The 16,820-nt window shown below is 56.0% G+C and overlaps 7 protein-coding genes and 1 non-coding gene across 8 annotated transcripts; 3 read left to right on the top strand and 5 right to left on the bottom strand.

The window, feature by feature from the left end:
* Positions 1-371: 371 nt before the first annotated feature.
* On the bottom strand, positions 372-2,684 carry CYME_CMJ176T. The gene has a single exon (XR_002461355.1). It is a non-coding gene; the product is annotated as a hypothetical transcript (transcript).
* On the top strand, positions 462-2,867 carry CYME_CMJ175C (hypothetical protein; the record flags this gene model as incomplete). Its single annotated transcript, XM_005534849.1, has 1 exon — positions 462-2,867. One exon carries the CDS (start codon positions 462-464, stop codon positions 2,865-2,867), a length of 2,406 nt encoding a protein of 801 aa, XP_005534906.1.
* Positions 2,867-3,523, top strand: CYME_CMJ174C (hypothetical protein, conserved; the record flags this gene model as incomplete). Its single annotated transcript, XM_005534848.1, has 1 exon — positions 2,867-3,523. One exon carries the CDS (start codon positions 2,867-2,869, stop codon positions 3,521-3,523), a length of 657 nt encoding a protein of 218 aa, XP_005534905.1.
* A 1,535-nt stretch (positions 3,524-5,058) lies between these two features.
* CYME_CMJ173C (glycerol kinase) lies at positions 5,059-6,765 on the bottom strand (the record flags this gene model as incomplete). The annotated part of the gene is made up of 1 exon (XM_005534847.1): positions 5,059-6,765. One exon carries the CDS (start codon positions 6,763-6,765, stop codon positions 5,059-5,061), a length of 1,707 nt encoding a protein of 568 aa, XP_005534904.1.
* A 1,459-nt stretch (positions 6,766-8,224) lies between these two features.
* CYME_CMJ172C (hypothetical protein, conserved) lies at positions 8,225-10,243 on the bottom strand (the record flags this gene model as incomplete). Its single annotated transcript, XM_005534846.1, has 1 exon — positions 8,225-10,243. One exon carries the CDS (start codon positions 10,241-10,243, stop codon positions 8,225-8,227), a length of 2,019 nt encoding a protein of 672 aa, XP_005534903.1.
* Positions 10,244-12,370: 2,127 nt separating this feature from the next.
* Positions 12,371-14,146, bottom strand: CYME_CMJ171C (hypothetical protein, conserved; the record flags this gene model as incomplete). Its single annotated transcript, XM_005534845.1, has 1 exon — positions 12,371-14,146. One exon carries the CDS (start codon positions 14,144-14,146, stop codon positions 12,371-12,373), a length of 1,776 nt encoding a protein of 591 aa, XP_005534902.1.
* Positions 14,147-14,593: 447 nt separating this feature from the next.
* Positions 14,594-14,839, top strand: CYME_CMJ170C (60S ribosomal protein L38; the record flags this gene model as incomplete). The annotated part of the gene is made up of 1 exon (XM_005534844.1): positions 14,594-14,839. The coding sequence occupies one exon, from the start codon at positions 14,594-14,596 to the stop codon at positions 14,837-14,839; it is 246 nt and encodes an 81-aa protein (XP_005534901.1).
* Positions 14,840-14,893: 54 nt separating this feature from the next.
* Positions 14,894-15,820, bottom strand: CYME_CMJ169C (probable heat shock protein hslV, proteasome-related peptidase subunit; the record flags this gene model as incomplete). Its single annotated transcript, XM_005534843.1, has 1 exon — positions 14,894-15,820. The coding sequence occupies one exon, from the start codon at positions 15,818-15,820 to the stop codon at positions 14,894-14,896; it is 927 nt and encodes a 308-aa protein (XP_005534900.1).
* Between the last annotated feature and the right edge of the window lie 1,000 nt (positions 15,821-16,820).

Raw genomic sequence — 16,820 nt, 5'->3', positions numbered from 1 at the left:
GTATGAATCCTTGAACTCCTATGGATGCTCTTCGATTGTCGAGGCCGTAGAATTCAACCAAAAACATCGAAAGGCGGTAACAAAGATGCTAGTTCAGCTTTTAGTGGTAATCTGCCGCGGGACACGGGCGGTGCAGCGTCCCCAGGAGACATCTCCAGTACTGCAGGAGCAGCACCCGCTCGCGCTGAATTGAGGCGCGCGTCTGTCGACCAGCCCGATGCCGACTCGGAAACGTTTGCGAGTATGGTAGTAGTTTTCTTCGGGCCAAGATCACTTGTGTGTGTGTCCCAGTACGACGGAACACAGGTTCTGCTTGCAAACGAAACGTTTCGCAAGTTTGCTTCCGTTGCGTTGCTATAGAATATGGACGAAATACGCCGCCGTCAAACTTTACAACAGGTGCAGTGACGCTCTCCGACGCGTTCCCGCGAAATCTCTACTCTAGGAAAGCTTCCATCTTCATGCGGTTTACTGTGCGCATTGCGGCGGAAAAAGGTGGAAGCACTCGCCGTAGGTATTCTTTGCCGCATACAGTGCGTGGCGGTGCAAAACACGAGGTCGACGACGCTCCGCCGAAACGTCGATCCTCAACGGGCGCCGCTCTCTCTGCACCCGAGACGCTGCTTGCAGTCCGCACAAGTGATCCTGATCATGGGGCAAGCTCAAAAGCGGATGCGGCTGGAAACCGGCGGCAAATGCAGGCGCTAGACTGTAACGCTACGGAGCGTGGCAGTGCAAAAGATGCGTCCCCGGTCTTCGGAGACTCGCTGTCGTCCAGACAGTACGCTGGTACTTACTCCGAGGAGAATGCCCTGCAGCGCGACCGTACTACAGGTAGCGTTTCAAATAATGTCACCGATGATGCCGGTATCCGTCCAGGCATCCGTCCCGTGGACCACGCCGATGACCCGCGGACCCTGATTCCGTCGAGTTGGTGCAAGACACCAGCGCGACTGAGTCAGCGGATTGCTGTTTTCGGCCAGTCTCCCGGAGCTGCATCAGCCCGAACAAAACGATCCGAGGAAAGAATGCATCATTTGCCGCCGATTTCCGTACAGAGCGTCCGCAAACGAATCCGCATCCCTTCAGCGGAACCGATGAGCCAGCAGACTCCCAGATGCGATGAAGAGCCTGCTTCAAACGGCGCCAGAAGCGAGCATCGCGAAGCACGCGAGACGAGCGACGATGCCGCTTTTCGCTCACCTTTTGCGGAGACGTTTTTCGGGAATCCTGACGGTACGCCTTGGTCTTCAGCTCGCAAAAGAAAGATTGCTTCCCGGCTCTGTTGGGGTACTGGTTCGGGGACTCGATCGCCCTCGAGCCTGGTCGCGACACAGCAGCAATCGCCTCCGCCTCTGGAGCTCGACGGACAGCACCTAGCATGCTCGCCTCAAGGTGAGGCGCATCTGTCTCGAACTGGCACTGGCGGAGCGCCGTGGGCGCTCCGACTACACTATCGATGCGCGATGAGCCGCTTCGCCAAAATGCTTCGGGAGTGGGAGTCAAGGCGCCTGCTTTTCCTCCAGCAATCACAAGAGGACCCTGCTTTGTCGCTATTCAGTCGTCTTGAACGCGCAGAAATGCAGAGCGCTTCTGTTACGCCCACCGTCACCGTGCAAAAGGTCCTGTGGCGCCCGAGACGGACGGGCGCTGCTTCCGAACGCCCCGTTCCGCTTCGAATTGCCCTTGTTGCTGTCGAGGATATCGCCGAAAGCGTCTCCATGACGCAGCATCAACTGGCGGCTCGCCCGAGCTTGAATACGGGTGCAGCGGTGGCATCTGCAAGGGACAATTCGAACGATTGTCGCTGGGCAGTCACCGACGCAGCTCAGCAACACCCGGATGTTGCGACCTTATGCGAACTCGTTCGCGATAATGGCGCCATTTTAGCAACAAGAACGCGCCGAGGACTTGACCAAGCTATCGTGCAGGAGGAGACACCAGCAACAGCGGTAGCGCCGGCTCCGCTTACATCCGTCGATACCCGCAGAGCCAGCGCCATCAGCAGCAGACAGTATTGCCGGAGCTCCAGCTCCGATCATAGAATGAGTGCAGTCCTCTTTCTGCCTGAGCGTGCCGCGAGCGGTATCGTAGAGCCCGGCCGCCGTCTCCAGTTGTACGGTGCACACTGGACGAGTTGGCTGCGGGGCTCGCCAGCAGCACCAGCAGCACCAGCAGCGAGTTCGGCGTTAGCGCCAGCTATCGTTGCGGCCCTTGCAGTGCCACTGGAACAGCCGCTAGCTTCTCCGTCGCGAACTGGCCAACCATCCCCGGAAACTTTTGCGAACGTACGTACTGCTGACGGTCCAGGGGAACAACGTGAAGCCTCCCAGCTTCGCGTACTAGCACCAGGAGCCAGTGCCGTGGCTCCCCTGGAACGTTTCTGGTACACCCAACTACGCCAGTGTATTCTACAACAAATCGCGCACTGTCTCCCGCCGTCTACCTTGCAGTGCCGCTACCTATCTTGCTTAGCGCAGGTTTTCCACGAACCGTACCTTGTCCAGACTCGTATTGGTTTTTGGGGCAGGCTCTGCGGCCCAGGTGAGCAGCACGAGAACACCGGCTGGTTCACTGTTGCTGATCTCGACGGTGGAACCACTGCCATTGTGACGTACACAGGTAATCGAACTCCTTTCGTCGATTTCGAACAACCCGGACAATGTCCAGGCCTCTTCTTCTTCGAGCAACTGCGCGTGTCGATGTTGTGCCCTGCGGCTGCGTTGTGCCGGCGACAACAAGCGCCCGCGGAGACGTTCGCGTTGCAGCCAGCACTGCAACTCGCGTGGCTTCCGCAACGTTCCCGACTAGTGCCGCTTCCACCTTCGCTGGTGTCGAATTACGAAGGACTGCACCTGCATAGTTGATGCCGTTTTTGGAGCCGCCACTACGTGTCGCTTCGGCACACTTGAGTCTCTTGGGACTCGAACAGCCAACCCGCTTGTTCCCCGGCCGGCAGGCGCTGCGTCTGCCCCTGTGGACGTTTGGAAAGCACGGCCTCGCGGAGCACTGGCGAGGTTCGCTCATCGCTCGCACAGACTCGCGTCCGGAACCGGGCAGCGCTCCACCCGAGGCACTGCGTCTGGTACCGACCACAGGTGACGGCCGGTGTCTCTTTCGGGCGATTGCCAAGTGTTTGGCCTTTTATGGAAAGCGGCCGCTTCCTGAGCACCTCGAAAGAGCCGACGCAGACGCTCTCCGGGAGGCGGCCTTCCAAGAAATCTGTCTTCTGCGTCGGCAGGAGTTCCAGAAGAAGCACGTCGTAGAGGGTGACATGGGCGCTTACTGCGCACAGTTGCGCTCTCCAGAGTTCTACGCTGGAGAACCCGAGATGTTCGCCTTGGCGGACGTCCTCGAGAGACCCATTGAGGTGTATCTGGTACACCCGCAAAACCGGACGCTGCTCAAAATCGTCGAGTACGGCTCAGTCTATCGCAAAAGACAGCAGGATCTGGAACCCGTTCGAGTCGCTTACAACGGAACGAATCACTATTCAGCGTTGTTACCAAGGACGCAGCGCTAACGGGTGCCTTATCTGCGCGGCCTTGCACCGTTCTGGTGCTTCACGCGTAACTCGTTTGTTGACTGAGTCAGTCGAGGTACTTGGAGGCATATTCTTTTTCACTTGACCGGTCTGAAAAGAAGTTTGCGTTTGCATGTGCGCGCTCTCTGGGAAATCGGCCGACAAGTGATGCGTCCGATGCATTCGACGAGATCCTGAACGAGACGATGATTGTGTCATAAAGATCCATCCAGAGACCAAGTCTTATTTGACATGATCCCGGGAACGAATCGCCAGTCTCGCTCTCGAGCCGGAACGCGCCCTAACAGCATTCTCTAGGAGCCGATAAGAAAAACGTGTGATTAGTCGGTGCGGTTCCTTTAGAACAGCACGATGCCGACGTGTGTCACGTTGGGTTTCGAGTCCAACCGTTGGCAGCGGACGATGTGCCCGATGCAGGGTGACGAGTCCAGCGTAGCGGTGCTCCTGAACCATAAACCGAACGAGCACTTGTCCTACTCTGAGACTCGTCTATTGTGATAGGTGTGCCAACGAACGTGTGAACTTAGGTCCGTTTATATGAAGGAGACAGTGCATGTCTGCATGTCCACGCAAAGCAACGCTTTTGATTCTACCTCGGAGCACCTGCTGGTCCAGACACGCTCCCGCACTGGACTGGTACCCAGCAGGCGGAGCAGATTTCGTAGCAATCATCATCTTTGCGGGTACCGTTGCCGGCACATTCGTGCCGCTCTGCCGCATACGAAACGCACTTTGTCGTCCAGGTCTATCCACGCTCGCTACAGCATCCGCATCGGGTGCTGCGGCTGCAGGTGCTGGTACCATCCTCGCCCGCCACCCACACGGGAGCGCTCGTTGACGCCTGCGTTTCGAGTCTGCCACAATCCCTGTTCATAGATCGATCACAACACGTGCATCATTGTGAAAGACTGTTGCACTGCGTACGAATACGCGCGATAATCACCTAAGAATTCCGATACCTCCCGGATATGGACGCACTCGTCAGCGTCTTTTTCTACGAGAGCTCGAGGATAGGACGCCAATCCAGCATGAAATCGATGCATTGTTTCGAACAAGGCGGGGTGTAGAGAAGCCTGGCGCAATCATTCAGAAGCAATGAGGGAAACACCTGCAAAGCTCCAATACTGAATGTACGGAGTCCGCATTGCAACGAATCGGAGACGCACTCCGCCATCTGCTTACATGGACGGCTAGCATGGCCATACCAACAGCCGTGCCAGTACTGGGGGCAGTAGTAGCTTCGAAACATACCTATTCGGCATGCCACCCATCCATCGAGGTTGCTTCTCTGTGCTTCTAGTTGCTCGAGAGCCCCCATGCATCCGAGTTTCTCCCTTCGTCTGGGGCGCAGCGCAGGCACTCTCAGCGACACGATCTGCGTCGCATGCAGATAAGCATGCCCCGTACCCACTTGATAGCTCGAAATGCACGCGTCCACGGCATCGATTCCATCGACACGATGCGCAGTCTGCGTTCCGTGGACAGCTTACCTGGAGCATGACGCCCCTGTGGTGCTACCCCAGCAACGAAGGCTGCGTGTCCACGGACACCCACCCGAGCGATCGTTCAACGGCATCGTTCCAACGACGGTGTCGACGTGCTCGCTCTGCATCGTCGATACCAGGAGTGAGTACGAGCTCCTCACGCCAGAGCTTCCGCACCTGGTCCACTCGATCCAGGAGGCCGGTTGCGAGCGCTGCAGCCGCCGCTGCACCCAAGGCAGTTGCTTCGGCGATCTGGGGACGCACGACAGGCACACCCAAAAGGTCGGCCTGCAGCTGGAGCAGCAGTTGATTCGCCGTCATTCCGCCGTCCACCCGGAGCATCTGGATCGCAGCAGTGCTCTGTCCGAGATCCGCTAGCGCTGCTTCGAGCACCTCTGTTGTCTGAAAACAAACTTGCTCTAACATTGCTCGAGCAATATGCGCCCGGTTCGTAAACTGGGTCATACCGACGAGGACTCCGCGAGCATCGGGACGCCATCGCGGTGCGAATAATCCATTAAAAGCTGGCACCAGATAGACATCGCCAGTATCGGAAACCGAAGACGCCAACTTTTCCGCTTCCTGGATGTCACGAATGACACCCAACTGCTCTTGGAGCCACTGGAGTCCGGCCCCGGCTATGGCCACAGAGCCCTCCAGGGCATACTGAACCGGCTGGTCGCGTCCCAACTGATACGCGGGTACCGTCAAGAGGCCGTGGCGGCTGGGAATCGGCCTCTCGCCGGTGTGCAGCATCACGAAACAACCAGTGCCGTACGTACACTTGACATCATCGGCACGTAGACACGCCTGACCTAGCATGGCAGCGTGCTGATCACCCAGGATACCTGCCAGCGGTACCTGGCCATCGAGTGCACTCTCGGTGCTCGTCAGGGTGCCGTAGCGCTCGGCGCTGGAGCGAATCACCGGAAGTGCTTCCCGCGGCACCCCGAAAATGTCCAGTAACTCGTTGCTCCAGTGCTGGGTGCGGAGCTCCATCAACAGAGAGCGCGAGGCATTGGTCACATCGGTAACGTGTACACGTTCCTCGGTTAAATGGTAGGCTAACCACGAGTCGATGGTACCCAGCAGCACCGTACCGTCCTCAACACCCTTTTGAACTGCAGGTACATTCTCGATAAGCCACCTGTATTTCGTTCCCGAGAAGTAAGTGGATATGGGTAAGCCAGTGAGCTCTCGAAAACGATCAAAAGCCTGCTGTGGCTCCGTGCCCAGCTCCCTTCGATGGCGTTTGCTACGCCCCACTGACCTGCTCTGGTGCAGTTGTCTCGACTTGCCGCTGCCGCTGGTACTGGTGCTGGCGCTGATGCTACCAACACCGCCGCTGACGGAAGCTGCTGTGTCATTCGCTGCAGCGAGCGCTGCACAATGCTCGCGAGTCCGAGTATCCTGCCAGACAATAGCCGGGTGTAGAGGCTCACCGGTTCGCCGGTCCCAGGCTACGACGGTTTCTCGCTGGTTGGTGAGTCCCAGACAAGCAATGTCGGCAGGCTTTATGCCTTTCTGTTCCGCCTGTTGGCAGACTGCAACCAAACAGCGACGAGCATTGCCAAGAATCTCAAATGGGTCGTGTTCCACCCAGCCGGCTCGCGGAAAGTACTGCCGGTGGCCCAGTTGATGGGAAGCGATCACAACGCTCTCCTCCAAGTCAAACAAAATAGCCCTTGTGGAGGTTGTACCCTGATCCAAAGCAAGCGCAAAGCGTTTCTCTTTCATGAAAACAGCGCTCAGGGACTGCTTTGGATAACGAGCAGCACCTGGAACAACGCTGAGACCGGTACACAAATGGTCGTCATTTGCTGCTGGTAACGTCTGGTTTGCTATCGCCGCCAGCAAGGAACTATCTGTATGATAGCAAGCGTTCGAGCGGCTTGCATCAAGTCCCTGCTACAGCGACTGTTTCAATTACTAAGGTGATAATGACGTCGAAGTAATGAACCTTTGCGCTTTATTCAATCCGTGAGCAAGAAACAGTCTATACGAGAGCGAGCGTCCAAGCGGCTTGCAGCAAGTTCCTGCCACCGTGATCTGTTCTGTTGCATCCGGAATAGGTCTGTTTAACCGGTTTGGAGGGAATCGCGACATCACGCAGAGTCAGTCAAGATTCACGCTATACTACTGCCGAATAGATTCGAGGACGCTCGGGAGCGTTGGCTCACTCAACTGGCGCAAAGGCCACACCGCAGAGTTTGCTCCCTAGCGACAAGTGCGCTGCAGTTTGGAACGATGCGCAGTAGCGGGCAGGCGTAGCCGGGTGTGACCCGAAAACCGCGCCGACGCGCATGTGCAGAAAGCCTCGCCGATGAACAGGCCAGTATCCAACTCTTCGCATCAATGACGTATGGTTGCTTACCCAGGAACTCACGTTCGTTTCGAAGAAGTAAGATGTAACGCCGACGCATACAAGCATGTCGCCCGGCGGTTACAGAGAAGGGATTGCCCCTGAAGCGCGTACACTGAGGGAATAGCCGGCAACTATGGGCGATCATATTAGGGTGAACAGAGCACACGAAAAGGCATACGCTGGGACATCTAACGGCAACAATAAAAACCAGTAAAACGGACCCGAAGGTATCCAATGACTTGGTCGATGCACATGCGCGATCTATCGACAACATTCGAGGTTCTGTCGCGCATAATCGAAAGAAACGCGGCGTACGGACGTTGTTGTTGCTGCTGCTGCTGCTGCTGCTGCTGCTGCTGCTCTGTTTCTATGCGACCCAGCATGTACCCGTGATGTTTTGGGGTTGCATCGGCGCTCCGCGTCCGTAGGCGAGCATCTCCATGCCCGCCAGCACCAACCACCACGAACGAGAAACCAAGTGCCTCATGAGACTGAAGCCGCACGCCCGTCATGCCGCCAATGTGTCGTCGCCGGGACACATGCTCCGTGTACTCGTCTCGATATCGCGCGATGGACGCGACTTGTCTTCAGTGTATCGAAAGCATCCCTGGATGGACCGGATCTCCATAGCCTATAGGCAATCATGCATCGCAGCGTCAACAACAACAAGAGCAACGTCCCTGTTCGGTCTCGCGACCATTCAATGGAAAGTGTCCGTTTCGCGCTCGCAAACACTGATTCATCAGGGCGAATGACACCCGGGGGCGTCTATGCCACCATGCCGCCGAATGCAACGATTTCAAAGGCAGGTGATAACTAAACGAGCAGCGATCAGGAATTGGCTTGAGCCTCAGTGCGTGTTGAGGTCGAAGGAAGCAGCTTTCGCAACGAATTCCCTTGCAGATTCGTTTTTGTTCCTGGGTCTAGACCCGCCGCGTCCGCCGAGAGACCATCCGAACGATTCGAGGACGCGCTACCGTCTTGCTCAGTCGACATCCGATGAGCGCGATCGCTTTTCGAAGCTATGTCCGTTTGGACGGGATCCTCCACATCGGGTGCGTCTGTCTGCGTTGGAGCTGCGGTGAAACGGCGAGCACGTACTCGTAGAATACGTCGATCGTCAGCATCATCGACGGAGAACTGAAAAGCATCGATGACGGCGCTATCCCCAGGATCCGGTATGCCGTCCATACGATCACAGAGAAAGCCGCCAATGGTACCATACTCGTGGAGGTCGTCTTCCGACACTTCCATACCTATGGTCTCCGCAACGCGTTCGAGTCGCGCTTGGCCATCCATGACCCAGGTGTTCTCGTCGATGCGCACGATCTCTTGACCCTCCTCTTCGTAGTCGCTGTCGTCCTCGTCGTAAATCTCACCGACGATCTCCTCCATGATATCCTCCAGTGTCACGAGGCCGGCGGTGCCACCGTACTCGTCAACAACGATTGCCATATGGATGCGTTTGCGGCGCATCTCTTCCAGAACTCGCCAAACCGGAAGGCTCTCCGGAACAAACATCGCTGGTTCTGCAAGTCTGCCAATGCGGGTGTTGCGCAAGTGACCGTCCTCGCTGCCGAGAAACTCCAGTAAGCGCTTCACATACAGAATCCCGATGATGTCGTCGACATTCTCCTTAAAGACGGGATATCGAGAGTAGTGTGTTGTTTTCTCGAGCGCAAGGAACTCTTCAAGCGTACTTTCGCAACTGATACAGGTCATTTCGACGCGCGGCTTCATGATTTCGCGCACTTCGGTCTCTTCCAAATCAAGGACTGATTCGATCATGTCCTGCTCGTGAATGTTGATTCCGCCCGAGCGGCGGGCACCAGCGGTGATCAGACGCAGCTCATTCTCTGAGACCAGCGGTTCTGACGAGTGCTCTAGACCTGATGCTGTTAGCGTCAGATTCACAAGAAAGGAGAACGCTTTTCCAACAGGGTAAAGGAGCAGCGAGAGCAGATGCAGCGGACGCAGCATAAAGCGCGCTACTTTTTCGCTGTTATGCACTGCTAATGTTTTCGGTAGGATTTCACCAAAAAACAGAAACACCACCGTCATCACACCTGTGGCATAGCCAACCCCGACGGATCCGAAGATGCGTGTTGCCATTTCGGTGGCGAGCGCAGTCGAATACACGCCGCAGATCGTGCTTGCAACGAGAATCGTCGTCAGATACCGAGTGATATCTTGGTTTAGGCGTCCGAATGGCGAGTTGCTGCCTTCAGACTCGGCAAGGTCGCGAACCTTCCACGGATAGAGTGCAGTGATTGCGGTCTCCGCCGCAGCCAGTGCCGACGACGACGCGAAGAGCAAAACCCATGCTAGAGCCTTTTTTCGCAACTCGTGATACGGCAGCTGCGATGCCGCAAGTGCCGAACGTGCCGGGAACTCCAGCACCAAGTTATTAGAAGCAACCAGCGGCAGCGTACTGGTGCTCACTGCAGCCCACACTGGAGCAAGCACCAGGCCTAGGTCACGTAGAAACACCAAAGTTGCCATCGCCGCTGCTGCGGCTAGTGCTCGCTGAAACATACGAAGCAACAGTTCTAGCCGAAGCGCTCTCGTGCGGCACGTAGCGGCGCTTTTCACCGGCAAGTCGCCACAGCGCTTCCGATTCCTCGTCAAGAGACAACAGACCTTCGGCAGACGCTCGTTACGCCGACACCTCCGCCTCGGTTGCGTGTGCTGTCTATTTCGCACAGTGCCCCCACGACGCCCAAAACGTGGTACGCAGTGTGCGCCAAAGCGTCGCCCTTGAAGCGCCACACCAAAGGCCAGCGGCTCCGCCAGCACACAGGCACTGCGGCGTGACGACACCGACAACGCCCAGCCCCGAAACGCTCCCATGGAGGTCCGGTACACGCTTTCGGCACCGTTACACACCAGGATGAACCACCGCTCGCACTTGGGCGGCGTGCTTTCCACTCTTCTAGAGCAGAAAGCTCCGAAATCGCTCACACCAACAAGAATAGTGGTGCAGGCGAGCACGCACGCAAACAAGCACGCATGCACGCAAGCACGCACGCACGCACGGCTCGAATGCGGGCAAGCGGGTGACGTCGTCGTCCAGCGTCGATGCAGTGCGCCTGACCTGATTTCACGTGTAGGTGCGCGCCTGGGAGGGCGCACGCATGCCGGCGGCGGCGGCGGTGATGTTGCCCGGCGCGCAAGCATCATCGCTGCCGCCCTGGATAGTGCGTTTCGCGGGCAGCTTCGCAGAGGGCATTGCATTGATGCGCGTGCGCGTCTCTCAGGAGACGCAGACGGTCGCGCGCGTCTGCGGATGCCTGCCGTCCGTATCCGATGAGCCCGTGGAGCACGGAACGCCTTGTTTCGTGTGTGCGCAGCGATTACTTTCTGATTTTGTTTTCGAGATATCGTCCTGACATTCCAAACGCAGCAAAAAGGATGCAGGGGTTCACTAGTCGATTTAGGGTTCTCGGTCGTGTTTTCGGAGTGGCGCCCTCGACTGTCTGCCGCTGGCATTCGTTACGTCACCGGTGTCAGGATGATTCGCGACGCACTCGAGCAAGGGCTCGTAAATTAACCCATTGCATTATCCAATGCAAACGTAGAAACCTCCTAGCTTATCGTTTTCTTATGCGTAGTGTGCTAAAACTATGCATTCTTCAAGTATTCAATCCGTCTGGTTCAAGGCAACTCTTGGGCACAGCATGTCGAGCCGCTGGATTGACAACAAAAAGCTCAGCGTCGTCGCTTGACAACTTCCGCATAAGCTCATGCCGAAGATTCACCGATCTTGTCGTGACAAATCTTCCTCGCTTTGCAGTCATGGATGCAACTGCATTCGACTGCAGCACCACATCTCTCGCGGAACGTGCGTCCAGAGGCTTCCGACGCAGCTCTAGCAGGAAATCGTCTTGGGCTCGAATTTCCATCATCGCAGCAACATCTTTTTTTTTTTGAGCTCGCGTCACCGCTTTCCACAAAGGGAGCGTAGAGGGATCGAAATTGCTGGACTCGGTTTGAAATCTGGATTTTCGTTTCGGTGCTCGCTGCATCGCGGGTAAGATAGCGCCCCAAAAATCATTTATCGAATGAAAGTGCGTGCGCTTGCTTGTAAAACAAGTCACAGTACTTGTCAAATGGATTGCCCTGAAGAAGCACGTGATGCTAGGGCACTGCATCGGGCACGGAAGCGGCGGAGGCCAGCAAATACAAAGCCTCCTGCACCCGTCAATGGCAAGTACCGGGCGCTGGTGCTAGCCCTCATGCGCCACAGGGCGGCGATCTGCTGACCACGAGGAGGCCTGCTGAGCATACGGGAGCATCTGACCACAGTCAACTGTCACCGCTGCAAGTGCGCCTCGAGGCAGCGTTCATCGAACATGGAGATGACAAGCGATGCCCAGATCGCAACCACTTTCTCTCTGTTAGATGTATTGACAACACCGAGAAGCAACGAGATATGGACGGGAACACTGCCTTCAGCATCCTTCGATTGCCTACAACTGGGCGGGATAACAAGGAGAGACCTGCGTATTCCAAGCCGGAAATCAGCTAGAGGAACAGGAACCAGTCGCGGAAAAAGCTCGCCAAGGCCCGGGCGTTGGTGACCACTGAAAACGATGCAAACTTCAGAGTGTACATGCTTATGGTGGCTGTATAGACCGGTTCTATGATATTCTGGCATGGATGCAGCTTCAGGAAGCGTCTGGAATCATGCTAAGCAAAGTTAGAGTACCCCAGGGCGCCGATTCCGCAAACAACGGATGCCACGTGGTGAGCCAAAGGCGCTGAACCCCGCGACCTGCGGCAAGAACTGCTGCAACCCGAGTACCCCCTTAATCATCTGGGCACGAATCATGAAGCTGCTGTGGTGCCTGGAGTGGCCTCAGTCCGCTACCCGGTATTCGCACATGGACCGTGCATGCGATTCGATGTGAACGGCACGACCGTCAACCGATCGAGACAGACTGCAATCGAATTGGGAACCTCAACCAATCAGTTTCTTTAGCTGTTGTATTGGTGATGATTCTCATTGATCGGGGGAAGATGGTCGAGTTCGCAGTAGAACCTCTCGAGTTTCTCTTCGAAAGGTGCTAGTTCTTCCGCGGGTATTTCGGTCGCCTCGCGAAACCGCTGCATGACTCGCGGGACGAGCTCGGAGCGTAACGCGCGTATGAGGGTGTCTCCAACGTGTCCTGCTCCCGTGTTTAAGCGAGGAAATACGAGAAGCTCCGCGATGACCGCACCAGCATCTTTGAGAGCCTGGCAGAGCTCGTTCGCAAAGACTCCGAGGTGCCGACTCGGGACCAACACGCCGAGCTGTAGGATAGCGCTTTCGATTTCATTCTGGAGCTGGACGATCGGTGCAACGCTCAAAGCTACACCTTCTTTCGGGGCTGAGGCTGGGGCCGGCGCCGGTTCCACGGCACCGTCTCCCGACGCAGTTGTTTCCGGAGACGCGTCAACGCTCCCTACCAGCGCACTGGAGATCATGTGCACCTCCGGGTTGATAGAGTCCAGGTCTAGCGATCGCAACAACCGGCTATAATGCAACAGAGCATCGTGTAGCTTGCGCTGCCAGACGCGCAACACAGCTCGCTCATACAGCGGGACCAAAAGTGGTCGGAAATCAAGCTCGAGGCGACCAAGCGCGGCTGCAAAGGCCATGGTCTGTGTGAACAGCGTCTGGATCAGCACCACATCTGAGACGCGGGCAATGGTCTTCTCGACGACGAGCAGGTACGCAGTAAGCCATTCTCGATGCCATGCGCACCAGGCTTCATCAACTAGCAAAGCATCGCCCTCGACCGAATCTGACGCGTCGTCATCGGCGTTGGCATTTGAAAACAGGGTTCGGTACTCTGTGAAAAGCTTCAGAACCCTCTGACGCAGCGCATCAGTGAGTCTCGATAATTGTAGCACCACAATTGCCTCCGTTCGCTCCCGAGTCTCCGTCGGCAGAGCGTCGAGCGCTCGCATTGCATCGGAGATAAATCTCCAGATATAGCGTCCTCGACAATGGAGAAAAAGACGACGGAGCTCCGCATTGTCGAAGAAATCGAAGGTTCGCAAAAAACCGCTCATTTCAATACATTTTGATAGGGAGGTTGCCTCCGAGAGCTCCTCGAGAATGCTCACTGCCAGCATCGTCTCCAGAGACGACATCTGTGTTTCCAAGTATTCTTTTTCCAGGGATGCTTTTCCCAGGTTTGCCGACATTGTTCGAAGATTTGCGTAAAGTGATAGCGCTTCATCGTATTCGCGGTGGCGAATCGCCTGCTCCAGACGATCGCGGACCTCGGCAAGTGATTGCCACGACCTGCTACGCGCGCTGGATTTGACCGACTCGCGTAGTCGTCTTAACTTTGTTCTCAAGGCTGGGAGCTGGTTTGCTCGCTTAACCGCTACATGATGAAACTCTTGAACCAAACGCCGCAGAGCCTGTTCCTGGCTCTCGATCGCGCCCTCAAGTCGGCAGAGAAGCGCGTCCTGTTCGAGAAGGCGATCCACACTCACCAGAAAAGTACGGTCAATCTTCGCCTCCAGTTTGCGTCTTTCCGTTCCGTTTCGCTCTAGTTCAACTCGGAGCTGCGCAAGATCCAACTGTTGGCATAGCGCACAGACGCTATCGCCGTTTTCTGTGTCGTCAGCAAGCGCCGCCAGCGAGGTACTTGCCTGGGACTTGTGCCCTGGTTCAGAGAGCGACGTTCTGTTGACGTGCTCAGCGGCAAGCGTGTACTCCGATGCGTTTTCATTCTCTGAATCAACAGCGTTTGGCATTCGCTGTGTTCTGAATACGTTTCATGGAGGTAAATCCCCTTCGTACTGAGTAGTGCTGCCGTTCGCCAGAAACTGCATATCGCTTGCATTTAGACGTGTCTGGCGGTAGCGGTACCGGCACGTATCGTGGTCCCTGACACATATGATTCCTAAAGAATCCAATATAACTCATTTCTTATAAATTGTTCCAGCTTTGGACGGCGTGGTTCCCGGATCGACGCGGGCGCCGGTGTTATGAGACGCTGCACCGCCATGTCCAAGGTCACGTGACAAGCTGCCGCGACTGGCCCCGCGATCCGTCGCATCCGTCATGAGCAGCCCAGCGGTACACTGTGACCGTGTTATTCGTGGGAAGGTCGCTGTGGAGAAAAGCGGGCCGAACTACGATACGCGCTAGGGCTAGTGGACGTAGTTCAACGGCACTGCAGCGTGCATAAACGCAACACCATGCCGAAAGAAATCAAAGACCTGAAAACGTTTCTTAGTCTGTGCAAACGCGCAGACGCTACGCGGGTAACCGTGAAACGAAACCGCGCGAATACCAAGTTTAAGATCCGGTGCAGTCGGTTCCTTTACACGCTCGTCGTTCAAGACTCGCGGAAAGCAACGAAGCTTGAGCAGTCACTGCCACCAAAACTACAAGTTCAGAAGGTTGAGCGGGGATCTCGGGCCAAAGCCGCAAAGAAGAGATAGCGCAGCGCGTGTATGATGACGCCGCTGCGGGGCGCGCACTCCAAAGGCTGCGAATCATGCACCACTGAGCACTTCACATGTTAGTTGCTCGTTCGTAAATACACATATTTCTGAGGCAATCTGCATAGCTCGTCGAGCGATTCGCTCCGCCGTCCAGTCTTCCAGCTCCAGAAGTGCCCTCGCAGCCGCCAGGGCGTACATACCACCGCTGCCGATGGCCATGACGCCGTCACTGGGCTCCAGCACGTCCCCGGTGCCCGTGAGCGTGAGCGTTATCGAACGGTCAGCGACCAGAAGAAGCGCATCGAGACGTCGCAAGGCCTTGTCTTGACGCCATTCCTTTGCGAGTTCGACAGATGCTCGCAGCAACTGGTCTGGGTACGCCTCAAGTTTTTGTTCCAACCGCTCGAAAAGCGTCAACGCATCCGCAGTGGCACCAGAAAAGCCCGCAATAACCGAGTCGCCTAGGCGCCGTACCTTGCGTGCATTCGCCTTGAGAATGGTTTCACCCATGGATACCTGCCCATCGCCGACCAGACACACTTGGCCACTTTTCCGCACAGCCAGAATCGTTGTGTGGTGCCACGGCTGTGGCTGTTGGTAGAGACAGGCGGTACCTAGTTTCCTTAACGCTGTGCAAAAGTTCTGGTTCGATCCAGCACTCGGGAGCACTGCCCGAGGACGCGGCGCGCACGCAGCCGCCAGCGTTACCGCTCTCTGAACACGTCCAGACCCAACGTGCCTTGCCAAACGTTCCTCTCGAGTTGATGAAACGTTGAGCGCGGACGAAGCGAGCAGAGACTGGGCAGAAGTGTTTCTCAGTAGAGTGCTGCCCCCAGGCAGGCTTGTGCGCTTTACACTGACGCTGGAGGCCTGCTCGCGAGCCACGACAGCTGCCGGTGCTCGAAGTGCAACGGACAACGCTCTTGCCGCCCTAATGCTTCCAGAAACAGTCCTCCAGCGACCTATTGTGGCAAGCATGTCGTTGCACAGCACCTTCAGAGGCCTCGAAACATTCGGCACAGCACCGGTGCGGTTACCGGTTGGACTGCCGAAAGCGGCGCCGGCGCCAGCAGCTCCGCTGGGCCACATCTTCAGTGTATGCGTTTCCCGGGTTGTTGGTAGGAAGTGTGTGATCTTCGAATGGTATAGTTTTTCACGTTAATTTTTGTACACTCCCGGTGCAATATATACCAGGAGATCGACATCAATATGCAAGGTACTGTATAGGTCGTAGACGAATTGCCAATACGGTATATTCTTTACTGAACAGTGCAACGAGGACTGCATTCCTCGTCCAGATCAATCATACCACAGTACTCAGATGGTTGCAGAACACTGAAAGAAACAAGTGGATGCGCTCTGCGTCAAAACTGGTATTCTCAAAGCGTGCTTGCGATCAATGGTAGAAAACGACTCGTTGATCACCAAAAGGAAAGCAAAAGCGACGATTGTTGCAACTACGAGCAGCTCTGTTTCTCTAAAGTTTGTTCGTGTTGTCCGGGAAACACTGGGAGACAGTCCCAATAAAACTTCTAGTTCACGCACGGCCATCTTCCACCGAAACGGCACCCATGAAAAACTTTCTGGAACTCGGCGATCTGTAGGGAGCACGGCGACGTCGGTCTGTTCTTTGAGTCGATGAGACTTGCATCCGACGAAACGGTCGGAGCGTACATGAGTATTCGCCGAGCAGGGAGCAAGTTGTGGGTACAATCGATGTAGAAGAGAACGAGGACATCATCATCTTTTCTAGCTGCAGTGGAATGATTTGGCGGCCTCAGTTTCGCTTGAGACAAGGATCATAAAACAGCACCCACTTTGTCGAATCATTGAAGGGTCTCCCCAGACCGGTGGCGATATCCTCCTACTGGACAACGTGGCATTTGACTATTCCCGTTGAGTTCGAGCTTTTTTCGATTCTACCGCGTAGAGCTGCTTTTCATGCCGCAGCACGCTCCGTGGTTGAACTCCATTGCAG

This window comes from Cyanidioschyzon merolae, chromosome 10 (genome assembly GCF_000091205.1).
Source record: "Cyanidioschyzon merolae strain 10D DNA, chromosome 10, complete genome".
Lineage (NCBI taxonomy): Eukaryota > Rhodophyta > Bangiophyceae > Cyanidiales > Cyanidiaceae > Cyanidioschyzon > Cyanidioschyzon merolae.
This window is presented reverse-complemented; position numbering and strand designations above follow the sequence as displayed.